The sequence below is a fragment of the Paramisgurnus dabryanus genome, chromosome 19 (assembly GCF_030506205.2).
Source record: "Paramisgurnus dabryanus chromosome 19, PD_genome_1.1, whole genome shotgun sequence".
NCBI lineage: Eukaryota > Metazoa > Chordata > Actinopteri > Cypriniformes > Cobitidae > Paramisgurnus > Paramisgurnus dabryanus.
Genome location: NC_133355.1, coordinates 12,444,895 through 12,469,331, shown reverse-complemented (window position 1 = coordinate 12,469,331; position 24,437 = coordinate 12,444,895). Strand labels below are relative to the sequence as shown.

The window sequence follows — 24,437 nt, the reverse complement described above, 5'->3', positions numbered from 1 at the left end:
TATGTTTCCTGCATTTCAAAGTGACCTGTTGCATAATAAAACAGTTTCACAGTATACAGTTGTGCTCTGATCAATCACACTAATGAGTGCGCACTTTTTTTACAGTATATACCGCAGTATTCCAGCCAAAAAATGTTAAAAACTGAGTCGTTCATGACATGGCTTGTATCATATCAGTAGCCTGTGGTATTAAGTGTATGGTGGTAGTACGAGGGTCTAATCTTGGCAGTGGGCAGATCAGATATCAGCTGGAGATTCCCACAGACTCCGTGGGAAGCATGCTTACTAGTTAATAACACAGGCACTGTGACAGACGAGAGCAGCAGTAGCAGACAGTGTGCGAGCCGAGGGGAGGGAGCTGAGCTGCTGGCAAGTGAAACTGGATGAGAGAGATTTAGCTGCGGCTTAGATCTATGTATTTTTGACACACTGATATAGGAACATGGCCATGAGCAGGGCTGGGATACAACTGCATTTTCTGCTGTGCTCCGTGTCCGCGTACCTTTCACCCTACAATCTGGAGAATATTATTCCTATTCCTACAGGTATGAGAAAAGAGCGCGCGAGTGCGTGTGTGCGTGCACGTGTGAGGTCGTACGTGGATATGTAGCCTACTGCAGAGTCGTATAATAATAGAGTTACGACACTCACATAGACGTCCGTTGTAAGAATGGAATGCGGAAGTAACAGCGTTTCATGTAGTGACCGGTAGTGACGCATAGTTCCAAACGCAGCACTGAAGCCCATTCATTTCAATGGCACCTGCTGGTAAATCGATGAAATTACCGTTTCTCTTTACATTTTCGGACATTTCATTAATATAGTCAACAGTGATATTTTATGAACTCTGCTGTAGGTAATGATTATCGTTAATAATAACTAGTAAATTTTTTATATTTTAATGAGTTGTGTATAATGTGTGAATAATATAGATTTAATGGTTTAATATTTTATTACTGGTGGCCATCTACTTTATAGGGAATGTTAATGTACGTCACCGCAGTGTTGCATTATGGGACGTGGGCGCCATGTTTAGAGGCACCGCCGACCGCTATGCCATTTATTTGTGGGTGTGTTAAGCTAAAACTAGGTAAACTTGAAGAAGAACCGACGAAATTGAGGAGTTTGAAAGAAAAAGAGAAGGGACCCTATCGGGAGAAACTAAGTGCTACTGCCAAAAAACTTCATTTGGACAAATAAACAACAGATCCATATGATTTAGCAGCCCATGACTGGATTACGGATCCAGACGCACTACCTCTGCTCATATATCTGTTATTATTACCTTGTTTTTGGATTGAGTGCATGCACTTTGCAGGAGTTTAAGAGCTATAAATCCCTACAAGCTCATAGTAAGATGACATTCTTCTTTCGGAGTCTTATGACGGTTGGCAAACCAGCTAAAAGAAATATGCCATTTACTTACAATGTATTAATACCTACGTATCTTAATGATTCTATTAAAAAATATATCCGTTGTATTCTGTGCAATGAATCAACACATGTTCATAAGATGGCACTTCTGTTCTTGGCCAAGTTATTAAAACAAACAAAATGCTAAATATTTAGCAAACTTTATGTCATTTTAAAGAGTCACAAGCAGTGGGTTTGAGCAGTTGCATTTAATAAAAAATATTTGTTATAATCGTAAAAATTGTCTAAAGATTTATTTTTATAACTCATGTGGTGAGGTTGATCAGAAATGAATAAATAACGTTACATAATTTACATTTACAAGTTAGTTTGACAGTGTTAGCATAAAAATAAGACAATTTAAGTGGTTCTGCTTTTATTAATCACAAATTACTGAATGACTGAAAATGCAGCAAACATACTCGCTGATGCAGGGATTTTTTTTTTGAAAAGTAAAAAGTTTTTCTCCTGATTGCGGCAGGCAAACCACGCGATCCGGCGTCTTTTCGTCAGCTCCTCCACCGGCTTCCCCCAAATAAAAGCTGAAAAAACGTATTCCGTTGTTCAGTTTCCTCCCTGAACGATCGTGTGAGGGGCTGTGGCAGTTCTTGATCGAGCAGTACTGACCAAACATATCGAAGTTTATTAAAATCTCGACAGAAAATACAAAAACAACCTCCAACACACTAACTCTAATACAGCGGGATAGGAGGCGATCCTGCAAATATGGCGGATTACTCATAATGCCACACGGCGTGACGTCAACTCCACAATCCCTATACTTATCTTTTGTATATATTATGAGTAACACTAGGGGGCAACAGCGACAAGCTAAATGCCTTATAAGAAAGTCACACTGCTTCACAATGCTGCTATGTGTTTCATTGTGTTTGGTAAGTAATACGAGTGATGTATCCTCGAAAATCATGTATGATTATATTAACATTTAATGTGAATTTAAAATATGAATTTAGTGTGTTTCTGTTATGCTTCACTGTTACAAATAACCGCGTTGGCGATCTTTTTTGTGATTTTAATATAGTAAAAGTGTAGGAATTATGTTTTTAGCAGATTGATAGCCATTTATATAACCATATTTTGCCACAAAAATAAAAGATAAACTGTGTTCCTGTAGTTGGTATAGATAACCACAGTTATATTTGGGTCACAATAAACTGTTTATCTTTATTAACTGATTTACTGTATTTCCATCACTCCCTAGTAAAAAAAACGTTATAAACACAGTAAGTATAGTGATCAATTCCCATTACAAGCTAATATTTACCTAAAATAGCTGAAAACCTATGCAAACAGATTGACAGCCCTGCTTGGTTTGGAACTGTAGAACGTTACATGAATCACGTGACCGCGCGGCGGCGAGATCAAAGCGTTTCGTAACTCTGTTATTATACGACTCTGGCCTACTGTATGATCATGTGCGCGAGTGCTTTGAATGATGTTCACTTAAGCATGCAACATGCTTTTATATTATATTTGTATGTCTTTAATGTATTTTGACATTTCAGTTTGTAATAATACTATTATTGGTTTTATTGGCGTACAGGCTTACATAAATAAATCATGGTTTTACCACAAATAAAACAAAATATATAGATTTCTATAGTTGAACTAAACCATTGTTAGCACACTTTTACCATATAAAAACATGGTTCCAGTGTATATTAATGTGACTAGTACATAGCATAAGCATGCTGTTGTTCCTATATTTTTGTCTCTAGTGACTCTTAATATTTATGCTTGAGGGATTCAGGTTGTTAGTATGTGGTATATATTGGATGTATGTTCTACATTTCACTCAATGTTTAACCTATGATAAAATAATGTAGAATAATTTAGTATCTGTTGTAGAAAAATTCCTGGATAGTAAATAATGTTTTTGAACCTCCCTATAGTAAATATTAAAGTATACTACAGTATTTACTACATTTTACTATTAATATAATACCTAAAGTATTATACTACTTAAATACTTAAAACTATTAATATAATATAATATTATGCATTAACAAAGTACAGTATATACAGCATCATCAGTTACACTTAAATTTTCATTCCAATTAAAAATCAAAACCACATCCTTTTTCTTTACTAAATGTTTGGCTTGTTTATCAGAGATATTTTACATGACCATACTGCATCCTAAAGTGTACTTCAAAGTGTTATTAATTACTCCAATGCTATTAATATTTCATGAAAATCATGTTGTCTCTTACCCGGAATCTCTTTGTCTTATGATCATGTGCTTTATTCTTTAGACCCGACCACATTTTTGGCCTTAAAAAGATTTGACCCATGCTGCCTATTGACTCCGCCTCCCCCACCTTTGTTCCCGCCTCCTCCCAATATCTTAAATAGAGCACCTGTAAGTGTTACACCATTACAGTGGCATGAATAATTCTTGTAGATGTAATGAATGACAGCATGTCTGTTTGCAGTAAAGTCTAATGAATCTATAATTCAAGGTGTTTCCTGGTCCTGTGCACAAGGATGGTGAGAAAAAGGAGGATGAGGAGGAGGTGAAAGAATGCTGTGTTGTGGGACCACCGGGGCCTCCTGGACCTTCTGGACCCATTGGACCACAGGTAAGAAAGAAAAGGATAAGTACCAAAGTTGTACCAATATCAAATGGACAATATGTTGCTTTATAATGAATACCAGTACAACTGTGATTTGGTTTCATCAAGCCAAAATCAGGTGATATCCAGTATAACCGTGATATAGCTTTCATGCAACATGAAGATAAAACTGAGTAACTGTAGACACAATGCGGCCAGTTATTTTGTCTATTTTTGCTCCACCAATAAAAATAGTAACTAACAAAGCCAAAGCAGGATCAACATTGCGTGTTGCTGAGCAACGTAAAGACTGACAGCTATGTGAACACAAAATCAGGGTTATCATTTCAAATGTCTCTCATTATTTTAGGGTCAAGGTGGCATTTTGGGAATGCAAGGACCTAAAGGAGATAAGGTGAGAAAGTTAAATGTTCTTGGATGAATGTCTTGTTTTGTTAGTATCTGCATGTTAAGTCATGATGAAAGGAATACTGTTTCTGGGTCCAAGCCTCCACTCATTTCAATAGAAGATATTATTTAAAGGGATACTCCAGTTTTTTTGAAAATATGCTAATTTTCCAGCTCCCCTAGAGTTAAACATCTGATTTTTACCATTTTGGAATCCATTCAGCCGATCTCCGGGTCTGGCGGTACCCCTTTTAGCATAGCTTAGCACAATCCATTGAATCTGATTAGACCATTAGCATCACACCTAAAAAAATAACCAAAGAGTTTCAATATTTTTCCTATTTAAAACTTGTCTCTTCTGTAGTTACATCCATATGGCTAGGATCTATATTCTTATTTGAGATCGGTTGGACCCGGAAGTGCTGCATGACGTCAGACTTAACAAGCGGATAGTGAAACACAAAAATGTCAATTTAAGGAATTGTTTTCCTCTTTTACTGTAGGGTGACATAGGACGACCAGGGTCAAAGGTCAGAATTTACCGATGTTGAGTACTCTAATTCTTGTGGGCATCTTGCATGTGTCATGTCATGTGATGAAGTGACTGAAGTGTTGGACTGGTGAACAGAAGGTTGTTGATTTGATGTCTGCCTTGAATGAACTATGAGCTTTCCCTAGTCTTCCCTTAAAGGCGGGTTGCATGATTTTTGAAAAAACTTTGGAAAACTTGTAGCCAATCAGCAGGAAGGGGCATGTCTAGTAGCCGACAACGTTGCCTGGGTTGCGTATGTGTGGGGTAGGTCTATAAAAAGAAGGTCCAGATTCTATTGGGGTAGGGGCGTGTTTGTTTAGGTGATTTAAAATGTCAACATTGACTTTCAGAGATCATGCACCCCGCCTTTAAAAGGATAGTTCACCCAAAAATGAAAATTCTGTCATCATTTAATCAACTTCATGGTGGTCCAAACCTGTATGCATTTCTTTGTTCTGCTGAACACAAAGGAAAATATTTTGAAGAACGTTTGTAAAAAAGCAGATCTGGGGCACCATTGACTTACATAGTAAATACTATGAATGTGAATGGTGCCCCAGATCTGTTTGGTTATTCTGTTCTTCAAAATATCTTTCTTTGTGTTCAACAGAACAAAGAAACTCACAGGAGACCATTTTCGGTGAAGTACTCTAAAGGTGTACATTTTACAGGGTGCTATTTTACTGTAGTAAAGCCCTGCTGCACTTCACTGCAGACCAGCACTGTAATATCACTTAGTGGTGACATTAATCTCAATACTGCACTAGTGCTTGCAAATTAAAGCATTGCTTGCCAAAGTGGTAAGTTCGATTCCCAGGGAATGCAGATAATCGTAAAATGTATAGCTTGAATGCACGTTTTAAATGAAGTGTCTGGCAAATGTGTAAGTGTAAAGCGAACGTGAATGTTTAAGTGAAAAAACTGGATGGCACTCAAAAAGAGGAGCTAGATTGGATGGACTGATGTTTTATTGGAAGGTGGAGGGCTGTCGAGAGGCAGAGATGCTGAGTAGGTGGTTTGTCCTTGATTAAAAACCACACTTAGCACGTCTGCCACACTGCCTGATTAAGCAACGTTGTGGCTTTTTTAAAACTATTGTATTTATTTTTTTGCATTTGTAGGGTCGAACCGGACGTCCAGGTCTTCCTGGAAAACCAGGTGCTGCAGGGTTGCCAGGCCTAGAGGGAGCTAAGGTGGATGAATTTTATTCCCATTAGACTAATGTAATCGAGCTACATCATAGTCGTCTGTTATCACTGGTCTTAAACATTATGATAAACGGCCTTATCAAACTCACTGCCAAGGCTGTGATCAGTGTCAAGTGTCCTTGTTGAATGTTTTGTCTGCCATCAAGTGCGATAGACACAGATCTAAGAATAACTTATTAGAACTGACTGTTTATATATGACCTCTCTGGCAGGGAGAGAAAGGAGACCCAGGACTAATGGGACTGCCAGGTATGAAAGGACCAGTCGGACCTAAAGTGAGTCACATTCTTCTTACAACTGCACTGTTTGGTGTGGGAACCAAAAAAAAATAATACGGGATAATGTTATGCAATGTTTTTTTATGATTTGCACCATACTTCATACACGGTCAAAAAAAAAAAAAAAAAGGTCCCTAGCTGTCACTGGGGCGACACCTTTTAAAAAAGTACACCTTTGCACCTAAAGGGTTCATATTGGTACCTCAGAGGTACATACTGGCACCAGAGAGTGCGGCAGAGTACCAAATGTATACATATCTGAACATTAAATACATATTTTTAAAGGGCACTGCCCCGGTGACAACTGCATTTTTTCTTACAGTGTACATACATAAATAAACTTTAACCTCACCAAAGAGAAAAGAGCCAAAGGTTATTTGTTCATTGTCTTTATTGTTCCCATAGGGTTGGCCAGGAAACAAGGGTGAGAAGGTATGCATGTTAAATGTTTGCTTATCCTGAGTTTTTTAAGACATATACTTAACTTAATCATCTTTAAATCTTATGGTTCCAGGGGGCACGAGGAGATCGTGGACCTGCAGGTCCAAAAGGTGACAAGGTTAGAAATAATGATGAAATAGTGATCAAATCATATCAGATTAACACTTTGACACCAGAATTGTTTGATGATTTTACATCATATTTAAATTGAATTTGATTGGTTTATCTGATCCCTCTTATTAGGGAGCAAATGGACTCCCGGGAATGCTTGGACAGAAGGTATAACATTTGAACTTTTAAAATCCTGTACATGTAACACTGACATGTTTGGGTTGCCACTGATGTCATAATACTCTCTCTGTACCTCCCGCCCCAGGGTGAAATGGGACCCATGGGTGAGCTTGGTGTAACAGGGAAACGTGGCCCTACGGGGCGACCAGGCAAAAGGGGTAAACAGGTGAGAGCACACAGTATTCGCTCAATTGGTAGAGCATTGCATTAGCAGCATAAAGGTCATGGGTTTGATCCCAAGGATCACACATACTGCAAAAATTTATTAATTGTAATACACTGTATTAGTTGCTTTGGGTAAAGCGCACAAACATGTAAACGAAGACAAATGGACTCCTCTTCAATGGGGTTCTCCAAGTTTGTTTTGATATTGAGACTCTGTGAGAGTGATCATGAAGGGAATTAATGGCAGAAAATTAGCACGTTTTTAAAACACAGATAACACAATGTTTTCACTTTTTACTGGTGTTTATTCATAAGTAACCCTGAAAGTCTCATCATGTTGTAGTAGCGGGATTTAGGCAGCAGGTCCTCTGATGTCGGGTCTAGCCCTGCCTCTCATGTTTCCAAGCTCTTGTGTTACACTGCGAATAGGCACTTCTTGTAAATGTTAATACTAACTGCTGGGAAACACTAGGTGACTGTAACCGCAGGCAGACCAACGCAATGACATTAAACAAATAATGATCTCTTAAATGCCATTTTAGCAATGAATTTGCAATGGCTTTGTAACATTAAACAATATATATTTGCAAAGCTTTAAAATGTCAACTTAAGTAACAGTGTATTAGTGTTACTTTTGTGTGTATTTATTTTTTTTTGCATCTTGATATAGGGTCCTGAAGGAGAGAAAGGTTCTTTAGGCCCAGTGGGACCTATTGGTCCACCTGGACTCAGGGGCTACCCCGGACCTCCTGGGATGCCTGCATCAGGTGAGATATTAGAGATAACACAACTCAATGAGGAAATGGCATCATTTTAACTTAGATAAGATTTTTATTAGCTTTTAAGTTTTAGTGACCATCCATGTTTATTTTTACGATACAAACATATTATATGACATATACACAAAATGTACAAACTTCATGCAAAATTAAAAATTTAATGGGACCTCCCATGGCACTAAGCACATCATGAACTCTTTGGAGTAGACTGAAGGCCTAAAGTCATTTGATTAGAATTGAAATTAGGATTTAATTTTATTTAGGTTCAAGAGAGCCTGTAGGATCCTGCTATTGCTTAAGTATAAAGGGAGGTCACATTAAATACACACATACGCACACACACACTTCTGTTTTTAATGCATACACATTTCTTGTATTTCCTAGTTGGATTATAATAAAGTGACTGAGCAATAAGTAAGGGATAATGTAGAGGCAGCCGGTAGTTATCGGGAAATAAGCCTGAAGGGGCTTATTTCGCGATAACTACAGGCTGCCTCTACATTATCCCGCTAATTACACGACTACTTGCCACATAAGAAAATGCATAAAATGATCGTTCTTGTGATCGAGAAGTTCCTCTGCTTTATACTTGTCCGTCTCCATTTTTTCAGTTTTAGCCAGTCTTTGAGAAGTTTTAATGCCCATTCTGTTTTTTTTTTTTTTGGTGTTGGCTTCGTAGCTGTCATGCTCTATTTTGTCAAGTTCAGTCTCAGTAAGCTCTGTGTCTTGTTGTTGTTCATTCTTCTATCCACTGTTTAAATGTTTTGTTTTTTTCCGTACATGTTAAAATTAATGTCAAAAATTTCCATTCTTAATTGTGGTTGTCCAGTGTTTGTCACAAGATGGCACCAAACAGTAATCTTTGTTGGCGCGGAGGGATTTAAATCGTACAAGTAGTACCGGCTATGCGTTATTACTTTGGAGCGGTTATTATTTGAAAAGAACGAACCTGCAAATGTCTCAACTGACCAATCAGAATCAAGCATTCCAGAGAGCCGTGAAATAATTATATATGTTCACTATAACATTGCAAAAACACCAACTCTTACGGTGGCCTAGGACGGTTGCACAGTACTGTATGTCTGCTAAATATGTTTAAGTATATTTAGCCTACTCAGAGTCACCAGCTATATTTTGCTGGCTGTTTAGCGGTTAGAGAGGAACAACTTAGCAAAGAATAACCTGGATGAGCATAAGTAAACCAGCGCATACTTTGCTAATTTAATTATGCTGAAATAATGACAGTTTGCTTTTGCTTGTGTCTGGTTATGTACAGGACTGTTTGTTGTTGGAGAAAAGGGTGAGAAGGGGTTGCCAGGTCCTCCCGGTTACTGTGACTGTAGTTCACAAAGTGCATCATTACAACACCGTAACAAATATGACAAAGTTCCAGCAGTAAGCACCACAAACTCATATATTTCTTCAATAAATAAAGAGACTTTGATACTGCCACAGACCTACACTGTGGTAAAAACACTATGCTTTTGTTGTTTACTAAGCTGCCATAGAAGAAAGTATTTTAATACCATGAAAATTAAAGGGATTGCACAACCAAAAATAAAAATGTTCTCATGTTCTTAGCTGTTTTGTTGGGATCTTCAAGTGATTTGGGGTTTAAGTGCCAATGTAGTGCCAATGTGTGCCAACATCAAATTAATTTAGATCAGTTTAATTTGTCAGTTTCTAACAGAATCAGAAGCGTATTTATCCAAATGCATTCATATCCCTGTTTTCTGATCTTCCCACACAGATATTTGTTGTGAGCAGTGAGGAAGAGCTAAAAGGTCTTGAGACGGACAATGCACTTGCCTTTAGGAAGGACCAGCGGTCTCTTTACTTTAAAGATGAAAACGGTTGGGAGCCCATTCAGGTAAACATTCATTTAAATACACTGCCACCAAACATGCTGTCATATTCATTGGTTTTATGGTAACCGGAGTTGTGTTTTTTCCAGCTGATGGCTCTCCAGGCGACGGAGAGGATGATGGGAGAGAATGGCGTGTGCGGGGATGGAGTGGTGCAGGAAGTCAGTGGGGAAGAATGCGATGATGGAAACAAGGTTGTTACGGATGATTGCGTGGGTGAGTCACTAATAAAGATTTATGGTGTTCAGTATTTACTAACAATAAAGAATTCTTAAAATAACAAGGTACATTTACAAAGGTATAAATAACTTAATACATTAGCAAACATAGCAAAGACCTGGCACAATGCTGATCTTTCATCAGTTAGACTTTATTAAATGATAATAACCTGTTCCTTCTCTTTGTTCTTCTGTCTGGCTTTCTTTCTCTTCTCACTTCTGACTCTTCCTGTTCTTTATATTTTTCTTAGGCTGTAAAAAGGCATACTGTGGTGATGGATATCGTAATGAGGGTGTGGAGGAGTGTGACGGGAAGGACTTTCGCTACCAGACCTGCAAATCGTATCTGCCAGGGTATGCAAACCCCACTTGAACACATACTCGTACAATGCATATGTGAAATTGGTGTTTATAATGTATGTATGTCTAAGGGGCTTTTGTATCTTTTGTATCTACAGCACCTTTGGGCAGCTCAGGTGCACTGACTCCTGTTTCATTGACTCCACTGGCTGTAAATACAGGACCTGAGGCCCACAAATATTTACTCATGGACATACATACAGTGAGGTCCAAAAGTCTAGAACTAGTGAAAATCCTGTATTTTGCCAATTAAATAAAAAAATCAATTTAAAATTGATCAGCATTACAATTTGAATTAAACACACACAGTTTAACTTTAAACTTTTTTAGTATTTTGAATACCCCCATTTTGGTTAAATGGAAGCACTTGAACTGGAATGCCAAAATGTTTTGTTTTTACAAAAATTCATTTTCCTTAAAAGTTTTTTTTTTCTTTTAAACCTCATAAAACAAAAAGAAAAATCAGAAAATTTTACTTTTGGATCTCACTGTGTGCCCGCACACACATATACACACACACAGAGATATAAGGCAGAGCCTGCTAAGATCAACAGTATTAAGCAAATCATCTGAGAGGATTTGGCTCTTTTTTTTTCGGTCTCCTTCTCCTCCCTCGCCTCACACAAACTCAGCAGGTCCTGCACTATTTGCAGTATCTGCTCTTTGATGCTAGATTTAATGGCAGCTGGTGGTTAAATGTTTTAAATAAGCAACTGCATTATGGAGATCAGGAGATGGCATGATTGAATGACTGTATAATATGTTTATATGAAGCCTATTTATTTGGTTGGCATTGTAAATGCATGAGTCAGTTGATGCATGTTTACATGATGTATGTATGTTTTATTTTCATAATGAACAAAACACTGAATAATATTTTACTAGGACATGCATTGTAAAGGAAAGATAACTAATTGTATTTATTTATTTTGTTTTTTATTTATTGAACTTTGTCTTATATTTGACGCATTGATGCCCAATAATTTGTAATAATTTTTTCATAGAAACAGCTATGTGTTGCATTGGTTAGATAAATCATTCAATAAATTGCAAGTATGTGAATTCCAGTTGGTGGCACTGTTTTCCAGTTTACATAGTTCTGAAAGGTACAGCATCCCAAACTGGCACAAAGATCAAATACAGTAAAAGTAAAGAAACACACAGCATGTTGGAAAAAAGTCGTTTTTGTTTTAAAAATGTTGGATTTAACAATTAGTAAGATGGGGCTTTAGCAGCCACTTAACACAAAAATATTTATCTTGTTAGTTTTAGCCATGTTAATTTATTTACCTTTACCATTTCTTTTTCAAACATTTTGTGTGATTATTTAACTACACACTGTAAAAAATCCTTGTTGCACTTTTTTAATTTAAAATTTCTTGACTAGTGAGGAGTTTAAGTGCAACAAGGATTTTTTTTACAGTGCAGGTACATGTGTGTCCAAAGTCATTATTTATTTAAACTTTTTTTTAAATGGTTATATTTTTAATTATTTTACTAATTTGCCATCACAATATGTTATAGAACATAGAAGTATAATTTTTTTGTAAAAATTGTCTTATATAGGTGAAAATCATGATGTCCTGTCGTCCAAATTAGTGTCAATTCCATTACCGTCGTCGAACACTTTTACTCTACCTTAGTAACAAAGTTGGACGGTAACAGAACAGTCATACACAGAGACACACTCTCTCTCTCTCTCTCTCTCTCTCACACACACACACATTCTGGTTTCCATGTTTTGTGGGGACATTCCATAGACGTAATGCATTTTATACCATACAAACTGTATATTCTATTACCCTAACCCTTCTCCTACTTCACATTTTCAAGAAACATCATTCTGTTTAATTTATAAGCTTGTTTCCTCATGGGGACATCAAAATATCCCCACAAGGTCACAAAAACACTGGTATTCCTATCTTTGTGGGGAGAATTGGTCCCCACAACGTGATAATTACCAGGTACACACACACACACACACACACACACACGCGCGCGCGACTGTCAACACTGTTATTCTACTTTGGTAAAGAGTTTGACGGTAACTGAATTGACTAATCACGATTTTCAGCTATGTAAGACCCCTTTTACAGAAAATATTATATTGTTATGCCCTGTAACAACTCATGATCCATGACAATGAGTACCAAATTTAAAAGAAATTTTGGACACGAAATGTCCCTGCACTTACACAATCACCCACCTGATTCATTCAAGTTCACATAATTTTATACAGATCCAAAGCACTCTGCTTTACTTGCATTTAATTGCTTTCTTTCTCTTCCATCAAACTTTCTGTAGCCTTGCAGAGACTGTAATACTCTTGGTCTTTCCTTTATAAAGCTCATGTGGTCGAATGTGTTTAAAGGAAAACACCCCAATTTTTCAATATTTTACTTTGTTTTTACCTCAACTTAGACAAATTAATACACACCTATTTTTTCAATGTGTACACTTAATCTTTATACAGCGTGCCTGTGAATGTGTTAGCATTTAGCCTAGCCCCATTCATTCCTTAGGATCCAAACAGGGATGAATTTAGAAGCCACCATGTTTTCCCTATTTAAAGACTGTTACATGAGTAGTTACACAAGTATGGTGGCACAAAATAAAATGTGGCGATTTTTAAGTGGATCAAAAATGAGAACTATATTGTATGGCGGAAGAGCACTTAGTTTGCAGCACTTCGACCTTGGCGCGCAGTAACATCATCACTCCTGACTACTCCACCTCTCGCTCAAACTTCGTCAATATTACTGCACCTGAGAAGACCACCTACTCTCGGCCTAATGATCTAATGTGATGTACCGAGCACAATGTTTTTGCATCGGTCCTGACTACTAGCGCGAACCCAAGTGTTCAGCGCAACCTTTAGGCTTTTATTTATAAAAAATAAGAATTCTTTTCATTTTGCAAGCGTTTGAAAGATGAGCAAGCTTATTTCATCAATTGCTCTGAAATATCATAAAGCTCTTAGATACACATCTACAAAACTCTGTGCACTGACCTAATACTAATTTGCGTCATTTTAGAAGCATTTGAGAGTGGACAAAAGAGACGGATTAAAATACCAGGTGTCTTGTCTTGTCCACTTGTGATCCGATTGACCAAAATGCCTCCTAATACCAGATATAAAGAGCCCTTTGGGGCTTTTAAAAAGGTTAAAACCATAAACATGGATGATTAGAAGAGGTGAGCATATGCAGATCACATGTCCAAAATATGGTAATTCTCATTTCACATAAAAGAAAAAGGTTTTCACAGATTTGTAATTGAGTCTTTCCAACTTTGTTTTGGCAGCTGTTCTGCACTGATGCTGGTCAGAAATATCACGGTTTGGTTAAAGGACAAGTTCGGTATTTTACACGTAAAGCCCTGTTTTCATGGGCCTGTTTACGCTGAAATAGAATGGTTTTGACCGAAATTTGGACATATAATGCTGGCCCGAGAATTTTCGGTTTCTGTGGTATCACCCCCCACCTCCACAATGGCTGCATAAGTGCACTGGAACAATCCTTCCTAAAATGCATTAAACTTTCGTTTACAAAGACGTGAAACTCACCGAGTGGTCAGGGGTGTTCACTGATATGCTCACACAAAAATCGCTGCAAAAGATGCTTTCCAACAGGTGTTTTACCATTTGTTGTAAACTTGTGGACCTATTTTTCCAAACGCCTCACACCCGTACATTCTTCGATTGAGAGCTTGAATAATAGACACTCCAGCCCAGTTGGTGGCGATAATCCACCTTTGCCAATTGCAAGAATACAAACAACTCCATTTCCGTTTCCGGCAACAGAGTAATACCGTACCTCACAGCACATCTAATACAAGTCAATGGAGTTGGACAAAAACTATGATAAAACCTGTTGGAAAGCATCTTTTGCAGCTATTTTTGTGTGAGCATATCAGTGAACACAAAAATTGTTTCACGTCTTTGTAAACGAAAGTTTAATGCATTTTAGGAAGGATTGTTCCAGTGCACCTATGCAGCCATTGTGGGTGATACCACAGAAGCCGAAAATTTTCGGGCCAGCAGAATATGTCCAAATTTCAGTCAAAACCGTTCTATTTCATCATAAACAATCTGAAAACCGGGCTTTAAGTGTAAAATACCGAACTTGTCCTTTAAGCACCAAACATGGTATTGTCACATTTCATCTTAAATGAGTCCTCATGCCAGGAGGTTGTGGGTTGACTGTAAAAACAAAACAGGAAGAGCTCATTTTGTAACTTGTTATCAAGAAAACAGGTAATTCCAGCACTGAATTGTTTTTGTTTCAGATCTGTCTTTTAGATAATCTCAGAAATATCTCAGGAATTAGGAAAACATTGCAAATTCAGCTTTCAGAATGCCGTTTTTTATTATTTCCGCTTGGGCCTGTCAAATGGATCTGTATGCTGTTTGTACTGTATCAAAGTTGTGTATGTGTAAGGTTCTGTTACATTGAATGATCTGATCATCTGCCTCAATCCTGACTAAATGAACAAAGTCAACACTGTGAGTATTGTCACTAAACAGAGACTTCACCTTTCACACACAAAGAGTCTGTTGTACCTCTGTTCTCCTTGCTGGGGTAGATACGTGGGAAAGGCCTGAACTCTTCAGGTGGGGGGAAGTCCTCAATTGGATGGAAATGAAACTTTGACTCAAAGTCATCTAAGAAAAGTGGACAGAGATACTTCTTAAGTTTTAAAAACAGAAATTGCATCTTTCCGCTTTCTACATACTGACGCAAACACAGATATATAAACATGCAGCCAGTCATGGGAGCTTTCACACACAAAATAAGGTTTGTAATGAACACCTTGCATCAATGTATTGCTGTTTTATTCATAATGATAAACTGGAGTCTCACCTAAACTATGCAGGTGTCCGTTCCGGACTGCACTGGGCGGAGCTGACAGTGGAAGTGGAGGAGGGGGCAAGACCCTACTGGAAAGCTCAGTGCTAGGAGAACGAGCTGGTGGTGCAGGAGGCGGAGCCAACCGTGGAGGACCTGTCAATCCAAGATACTAAATAACTTATAATACTAGTTCACCTCGTTTACCAACTAAACTGATATAATCAAAATCATCAAAATGACAATTGATTATTTACTCAAACTCATGATCGAAACCTGATGTATGACTTCTGTAGAACACATAAATGTTAAAGGTATAGTTCACCCAAAAATCTAAATTCTGTCACCATTTACATCCTCATGTTGTTGTAAACCTGTATGAGTTTCTTTATTCTATTTAACTCTTTCCTCGCCATTGGCGAGTTAACTCATCAAAAATGCTTCCCTGCCAATGACGAGTTTTTACGGCAATCCATGTTTCTGCTATTATCCACCAGGTGGTGCTCTTACCCAACCTATTCTGCCATACATCTCCTGTCTTTTGCAGAGCAAAAACACAGGTTTGAAACATGAGGGTAAAAAATATGCCTGAGGGGGTGATCTGTCCCTTTAGGATCACAGTATCTCTCTGTGAATGCAAAAATGTATCACATTTGGCAATTATCACCTAGGATCAGTCATAAGAGGTCATTATCTACCTGTGCTCCGTGGCACCGCTGGGGGACGTCTGCTGGGGGCGGTACAGGGGTAAGAAGGTGGCAGAGGTGGAACGATGGGCCTGTATGTGGGTGAGGGCACGGGAGTTACTTTCGGAGGTAGAGGAGGGGGTGCTGAGGGGGGGTGGCTAGATGAAAAAGAAGCAGGAAGAGAAGGAGGGCCATTTATTTCTAACATGTCTTGAGGAGGAGGTGGAGGAAAAAAGATGCCAGATGACCGTTTAGGGAGCGAGGATGGAGGAGTCGAGGGAGGCGGTGGAGGGGGTGGAGAGTAAAATACCCCAGATGATCTGTCAGGGAGTGAAGATGGAGGTACTGATGGTGGGGGTGGAGGAGGCGGAGGATAAAATATACCTGATGATCTATCAGAGATTGAGGAAGGAGGGACTGATGGAGGCAGTGGAGGAGGCGGAGTTGTGGGCATAGGAATGGAGTGTGATTGGACCGGTAACCACATGGGTTTGGCCATTTGGGGAGGTGGGGGTGGCGGCGGGCCAGTGGGGAGTGGAGGTGGTTTATGACTAGGCCGCTGCTGTGGTGCAAATGGAGGAGGAGGAGGGGGTGTTGCAGAAGAAGGCACAGTAGAGGAAAGTTTGAAATCAGGATGAGCAGTTTGGCTGGGGGAGGGAGGGGCCGTGTATGAGGAAAGGGGCCGAGCTTTAGGCAAAGAGGCGGCTCTTTCCAAAGGTTTGTGGGAGGGGGACAGATCAGGGGCGCTTCCTCTAAAACCATCTCCCTGTGATGGTGGGTTCCAGAGAGGTTGCTTCAGGCTAGCATAAGAACCAGAGCGAGAAACTGAAATACAAACAAGCATGAATATAAACTCACCATTAAAAAATATGTACACTCAGAAATTAAGGTACAAAAGTTGTCACTGGGACAGTACCCTTTCAAAAAGATACACCTTTGTCCCCAAAAAGTGCATATAAGTACTTCAAAGGTACATTTTGGTAGTTCAAAGATACATATTTGTACCTAAATGGTACATATTACGACCTTTTTTTAAAGGGTACTGCCCCAGTGACAGCTTTGTACCTTAATTTTTGACAGTGTATGCATAAATACATTTGATTTCTATACCTGTGTTGAGCTGTGGCTGTTTGTCTCTTTTTCCAACTGATCTAAGTACAGGAAATCCCCCAGCAAACAGGCCACCCAGACTTGGACCCACTGTAGATGGAGCAGACCCTGCTGTGCCTGCAGAGTTTCCAGCAGCCGCATGTCTTCCACTATCATCCAAACTGCTCACTTTAGGCTCTAAAGACACATTAGATTGTATTTATAGTGACATACCCAATAAAAACATGAATCAACATCCATGATGTAGCTGTAACAAAATACATCTATAAACAGTTTAAATTTGGAATTAGGAATAACATTAGAGCCAGGGTCACAAATTTAAGATTATGAGTATTCAAGTTTAAAATTTATTTTTATGTTTTCTAAAATATATTGTAAATATTTTAATTATAAATATATAAATAAATATATATAAAAATGTATAAATAATTTTAAGCCAAATTAAGTTCTGTAAACAGAAGGATGACACATAGTGAGTTTTTATAAAAGAGATATTTCCCCCGAAAAACATTAAAACACTAAATCAGTCGGAAATAAATGCCCCTAATAAAAATGTTGACCTTTCTGACACTGTTTCTGATTGTATTTGTTTCACAGTATTTCACCATTTATTCACATAAGGTAGGCACATCAGAACAAACGCATTATAGTACATAAACAGGAACTGTGTGCTTAAGCAAGCCAGTGACTTTTTAATGAACAGCATGTCCAGTGTTCAGAGAATACTGCCCTCTTTTGTAAAGAAGAGGAAGTCAGGCAACATTCAGGCCCCCCGCTATCCTTACAACCCTCACTTCATCAACTTCCTATGGTGTGTCTTGCCCTTTATCTGCTGCTGTTCATTTCCATATACAGACCTAGGGCATGTGTCTTTTGTGCACTTGAGTGCTTTGAAGTGTGAGAAACCAATGGCTATGGACCTTAAGCTCAAACATAGCTCTGTCACAGACGAGCTCTTAGAACTTATCAGCAATTCAAACTTTCTTCAATGGCAAGTTTTCACTGTCGTATGTACTCTTTGTTCTGTCTATCAAAATCTTCTACTTTCTTTTATTTGAAAGAGAATTTTAATACAGGCTGTCATGCTGATACCTTTTCTCAAGCTATATGAAAAAATTGTGCAATTTTACACTGTGCTGGGGTAAACCTGGTTACATCAATTTAAACAATGTGGTCTGTCAAATGAACCAATAGTATCACTGTGCAAACACACTGTTGCCATTCACTTAATTTAAAATTTAAAGGGTCGCATATGAATACATTTCATTGTAAACTCACTGTCAAGAAAGGGGCCGCTCCGGTCGTTGACCTGTGTGACCTTTTTCAGCCTCGCCCCCTTGTGAATGTCAGCCAATAGGGCATTACGACCTCCTCCTTCAGAACGCTGGACTTTAGGAGGTTCTGCCCGTGACTTCTAAAGAGATTTCTGGTTGTTACACAACTATGCACTTTTTTATCAATCTCACTAAAATATTCTCTGCTAAAACACTCAATATTTACTTTGGATGCCATTTTCTGTGGTTTTAAAATGGTATCTAGGATACACTAAATAATAGTCAACCAACAACAGCTGTCTAATCTAGTCACTTACTAAGTTACAGCATGAGTAATGCACATAACCACAGTGCTGTATTTTTAATAAAAACATGTCTAACAATGGGTGTAACCTAGTATACAACAATATTCATCAAGTGTTAGTTTACATTTATTTTATGGCACACTTTAAATTGCACTATAAATTAACCTGTTAAAATGTGGGTTACTCTAACAAGGAATGACAAACGTGACACAGAGTGCTGTTCTTATGCATGTAATTTTATCTGGAATTAATAATGCAAATCTAGCCAGGTGGTTGCCAGGAGAAACTGGCAGACTATTAGATATCGCGATAGAGCAAAAACAGAAGAGCTAAAAAGAAAACCCTTTGCAATGTGCTGATATACATGTATATAGATAAAAGATATTATATTAATGTATATGTGCGTGAGGATCTTACCTGTGCAGGAGCTGAAGCATTTGGAGGTGGGGGTGGAGGTGCTGGGGGAGGTGGAGGTGGAGGGACAGGCATGGATCAAGAACCTGAATAAACATTAAAACACATACCATTAATGTTGTGTAATGCCAGGTTACCAGCATTAACTAACTTAATATAATTTTACCAAGTGCAAACAGAGGATTGAGTGTTGTTTAAAAAATAAACTTGGTAAGTTAGTCTGTACTGTGGTTATCTATTATGATTATTATTTATTTCGGCACAGTCTTCTGCTGACTTGGTCGATGAAGTGTTAAAGAAGTTCATTTAACAAGTTCAAGTGTGGTTTCTACATGACAAAGCAATCTGTCTTTCTTTCCCCCTCCCTCTTCACGATGTCTATGTTCCACTTGGCAGGAAGCTTATCCATCACAAGATGCACCAAACAGGAACCCTCCCTTCTCTTATAGGAAAACCAATCTCCTGATTCCACAATGGCTAAAAACTTCCCAGAGATCATCTTTTTTGTAGAGAGTGCCCTTAACGCTGATCTGGGGGCCATCTCTACCATATAAAATCCTAAAAGTATGCTTGTAAAGAATTGGCAATAAAATGATCTCAGATCAGAACACAAGAGAACACAACCCCTTATCGGGAACTAGAGGACTCTGGAGTTAACAATAGAGTCTGTTGTTTTGAAAGTAGAGCTGCTCAACCTCTGGCAGCATCAACAACGCTCTGAGTGATTATGTGAGGAAGAGAAATATGCTAAATACAGCTGAGAAATGTAATAGGAATTTAGTTAATATGTTAATTTTCAGGAATGTTTATTCTTGCCAAAACAAATTGAGTAGCTTTAGTAGGGCCATTCTACCGAATTGGTGCAAATTGACACTTCAAAACTTCTTGAAAAAAGTGTGTTTTTTCCTGCAAGCTTTGTAGTCATAAACATAGTAGAACATCTAAGGAACACTAATCTACTGATTGGACACTTTAGTTTCCTAGCGTGTTTTTATACAGTTTCGAAATGTTTTCTCTCTCCCAAAATGTGTCACTACCGAAACACAACAACATTTGATATAAAAATTAGGTTTTTAATAGCCTATTCTGATTTTCTTTACATTAACCTTCTAAATATATTTTTTACATTTTTTTAAAGACAGTTTCATTGTTATATCGATTAGAAATATAATTTTAACAAAACTATAAGCGTGGTTTATCAAATGAAATGCATTTTGAAAGCATTATTTCTCTGTAATTGCCATACATGCACTGATACAGATTTGAAATTCAAGGATTCATTAGTTTAAATTTTTATCTAACTAAATAAAATTATATAATCTTTTCTGACAACAAAACCTATTTTATTTTTCTAGAACATTATTTGTTTCGGTCGTGACAGTAATGTTTCGTTAGTGACATCCATATTGGATTGTCCATATTTTGTTTAAAAAAAAATAATTAGTTAGTCAAAAATGATTGGCATTATGCAGTCAAAACATACAGCACAAAAAATATCTAAAGCAACACCACATAAAAGCACTTTGCACTGACATTACGCTGATGACGGATAGTTCAGACCTTAAAGGGATGCAAGATAGCCGATTTTTGCGAGTTTTATGTGTATCGTGTATATTTTATGTGTTTATGTGTATACTGGCCAATATGTGGCTGCTGTGTTCACCGACATTGTCACTGGCATTATTTACAGAGTGCAGGAAGCCGCAAGCGATTGCAGGTCATGTGACTAAAAACAAACAACCTTTCCGTGACAACATTGTAAGCTCGGCCTAACAGCTGATCATAACTTGACAAAGCGGGTTTTTATTTCTATATAATTTTTTTATTTATATATATTTGTAGTAATAAAGTGCTAGAAATCAATATCCTTTGCTGATAGTTCCTCATCATTGTGGAGAGTGCAGTTCATGGTTCCATAGAACCATCACCTTTTTTAAATATCGTTTTTTTTTTAAGTTCAATAAATGTTACTTTTTTAAATTGAGACATTTATAATGTAAACTGAGTGAGCAAAAGCAGTATCGGCTCCAAGTATCGGCTCAAGAAAATAGGCAGCCTGTATCGGCTAAGGCTAATGAAACAAAAATCGGTATCGGCATTGGCACAAAAAAAGTCCATATGGGTCAATCTCTAAAAAGAACTATACACACAGAACTGTCTTTTAACCATCTTCCTGTGTTTGTCCTGTCTTTTCCTCCATTCTTTTCTGACATTTCTTTGCTCCCTGTCAGATAATTGTTTGATACTTTTCAGCATCCTTTCTTCCCTGCATTTTTGATTTCGTTCTCTTTGCTTTTTTAAGTATTCTTGGTCAGGGCTCCAGACTAACTTTTTTTACTAGGAGCAAAGTGGCCCCCAACTGAAAATTTTAGGGGCGCAACCAAAAAAATTAGGGGCACACACCGTAAATCAACATGCTAACCAAATAATCACATTTCTACAAAATTCCACTGTATTACTAATACATACTTTGATGATAGATGCAGAAAGTACAATGTGCTGTTTCAAATTCACTGTCACATCAGAAAAAAAGTCAAATTTACTAGTCGCACATGTGCGAATGGATGTAAAATTCAGTGGCACACTCTCAAATTTTGGTTGCAAAATACCACCAATTGGTGGCAGTCTGGAGCCCTGTTGGTACCTTTCTGGGTCCTCCCTCGATCTTTGTCTGTATTTTCTCAGTCTGTCCGCTCTACTTTCATCTTTCCGTCTATGCATATTGGCAATTCCTCTCTCTCTGTAGCTATCTCTACAAATTAACCAAAGATATTTACATTTACATTATTAGTGTGAGCCTGCCCTGTCTACACTTAACAATGACATGTCAATTTACTATGATACCATGTGCTATCTGTTATATAAATTATATGATGCAATCAGTCAAAGTCCCGCTAAATTAGCGCAGAAAGTTTTCCATGAGACCAGAGGTAGAATCATTTAGCCTTCATTTATCTCAATAATGAGTCAAGCTACTATGAATTAATTAAATTAATCTGGCCTAGTTTGTAGTCCTAGTCAAATCGCATACAACATTACAGAAATATGACTGACAAATTATTTGTACTGAAAAAGAATATATGTGCACTTGAAAGTTTCTATTTATTTATTAAAATAAAGAAACAAGTGTCATTTTGTCACTACCGAAACAATCACGTCACAACCGAAAAGTCAACAAATGTTTCGGTTGTGACTGTTTCGGTAGTGACAATTTAAGCTAACTTTGATCCTACTGCTAAGAAGCTAATTAGTACATAGTTAGCCAGCACAGTTCTCGACATTGAAACATGAGTAAAACCTAAATGACCAGTAGAAAAAAATTTAAAAAATCAATTAATCATTAAAAATGTGTGATCGGTAGTGACATTGATAAATGTCACACACTGATTTCCAAACTTTTGATCACATTTACTTCAAAACCATGGGACTGATCTAATCACCATGCCACCACGAGGGAGTGAGGCACAGACAAAGTTTCTGGTTCAAAATTGAGGGGAGTGGCTTAAAGCAGTATTATATTATTGACCGAACTATGCAATGTTTCGGTAGTGACGTGAAAATGCGGGACAGTGTTTTTTTACATGATTATTCATGATTTTTACTGAAAATATCCAATAAATATATTTTTGGTTTTAATTAACAAAAGTAATCAAAATGATACTTATTTAAAAAATTATAAAAAATTATTAAAAAATTATTTCATATTTTTTTTTCTATGGTGAAATTCAGACCTTGGGGTTTGGGACAACCACCTCTCAATTGAAACCACTATATAAATGATGATATTTTATATATAAAGTCTGCAGCTACCTCAAATATTACTTTGGGTTTTGATTGCTATTTGCTTATATTTTTTTATTATCAAAAATTTTCCTACGTTAATGCTTTTTAAATTAGTTTTTTGGTTCCGGGACAGCAATTTGCACGAATTCGGTAGAATGGCCCAGTAATGCGCTAATGAACTTCTGTGAAAGAATTATAGGTGAGAAGAAAAGGACAAAAATCCAGGTTTAGCATTACTAAAAATTATGATTTATTTAAAATGTATTTTCAAAGCATTTGAAAACATTTGGCCTCTTTTATGATATGCTTGTCTAATGCGTGGATTATAATCCATGTCTCTTAACAACTCCTTGTTCCCTAGAGCCCCATTAACAGCTTTCCCATGGAGATGTTGACACACAAAGTTGTGCTGATCCACCCATGTGGAAACATTTTTATTCACCTACTGTGTAGTATCTTGTAGCTAGATAATAATAACATATGTAATTTTTATATCAAAAAAAGTTCACTAAATAAATATTTTGTTTAGGAGCCAACAATTTTCATATGTAGGCTATTTTGGCTAATGTTAAACGGAAAGGTGGGAAATACATAGGCTACAGGATGACTTTCAAGATGGAAATTGTCGGCACTGTGTCAAATGACACGCAGAGTGCAACTGAGAAAGCAAACCAATAAAGTGAGGTAAACATAACGGTAACGTAAGAATACTTGTGTAAACCTACTTTACTGTCGTATGATTTTTTTTAAAAGATTGAATCTTACCTTAGTGCGTTTGACAGCTGAAATTTCGTGCAGTTTCTATTCCTCCAGTGGACGCAGTGAAGTTGTCAGAGGGCAGTTGTGGCGCGAGCCTCTGTCTGCATTACCAGCCACGAGATACTGTTACTGCCCGCGAGCTCGGGTTATAATTAGGCACGAGCCGAGGACGCAGTCTGTATGATTTCACTACGACCATTTGTTTTTGTTTAATGTTTTTTTTTAGTAAAAATTTACACAGTGCAGTTCAAATTCAAATCCTCACGCGCATGAAACAGATAAAACTAGGCTATAATTTACTAGCAAAACAGAATTATTTAATTTTAGGAGGACGTCCTCCTTTCAAGGTAAATATAATCCTCTGGAAATGTTTGACAATGACACTGTCTCCCTTTCCCAGCTTGAAATTTGTATAAAGTTAACTGGACTCCAGCAGGCTTTTTGCCTGTTGCGCCTGCCCGCTACGCAAGCGCGTGAGAATGTCAACACGGAAGGCGGAGCACAGTGGTAGGTTATGTTGACCACGAGACGTGCTGTTACATTTCTAGTTTTGTAGTATAATTTGCCATTTTCAAGCCCTAAATTTTCATTAGGCTATAGGCTATGCATATGTGGTACGGGTATGTCAAATATTTCTTCTTTTGATAACTTTATTTGATTATTACATTTGTTTAAAGATGTGTCTCAGGTGAAAAGCTGCTTTATTTTAGTTCAAGACGAGCTCG

At 37.6% G+C, this 24,437-nt stretch overlaps 2 protein-coding genes across 2 annotated transcripts; one reads left to right on the top strand and one right to left on the bottom strand.

Annotated features, from left to right (window-relative positions):
* Positions 1–193: 193 nt before the first annotated feature.
* Positions 194–11,749, top strand: LOC135778978 (uncharacterized). Its single transcript, XM_065289615.2, has 17 exons — positions 194–545; positions 3,690–3,796; positions 3,897–4,016; positions 4,360–4,404; positions 4,901–4,927; positions 6,051–6,122; positions 6,350–6,412; positions 6,821–6,847; positions 6,930–6,974; positions 7,100–7,135; positions 7,233–7,313; positions 7,983–8,079; positions 9,368–9,486; positions 9,842–9,961; positions 10,046–10,172; positions 10,426–10,528; positions 10,633–11,749. Exons 1-17 carry the CDS (start codon positions 443–445, stop codon positions 10,700–10,702), a joined length of 1,362 nt encoding a protein of 453 aa, XP_065145687.1. The 5' UTR covers positions 194–442; the 3' UTR covers positions 10,703–11,749.
* A 2,827-nt stretch (positions 11,750–14,576) lies between these two features.
* On the bottom strand, positions 14,577–24,201 carry wipf3 (WAS/WASL interacting protein family member 3). Its single transcript, XM_065289595.2, has 8 exons — positions 23,719–24,201; positions 19,174–19,256; positions 18,456–18,591; positions 17,178–17,354; positions 16,080–16,892; positions 15,397–15,537; positions 15,096–15,197; positions 14,577–14,735 (listed from the first exon to the last, which is right to left on the bottom strand). The coding sequence occupies exons 2-8, from the start codon at positions 19,243–19,245 to the stop codon at positions 14,695–14,697; spliced, it is 1,482 nt and encodes a 493-aa protein (XP_065145667.1). The 5' UTR covers positions 19,246–19,256; positions 23,719–24,201; the 3' UTR covers positions 14,577–14,694.
* Between the last annotated feature and the right edge of the window lie 236 nt (positions 24,202–24,437).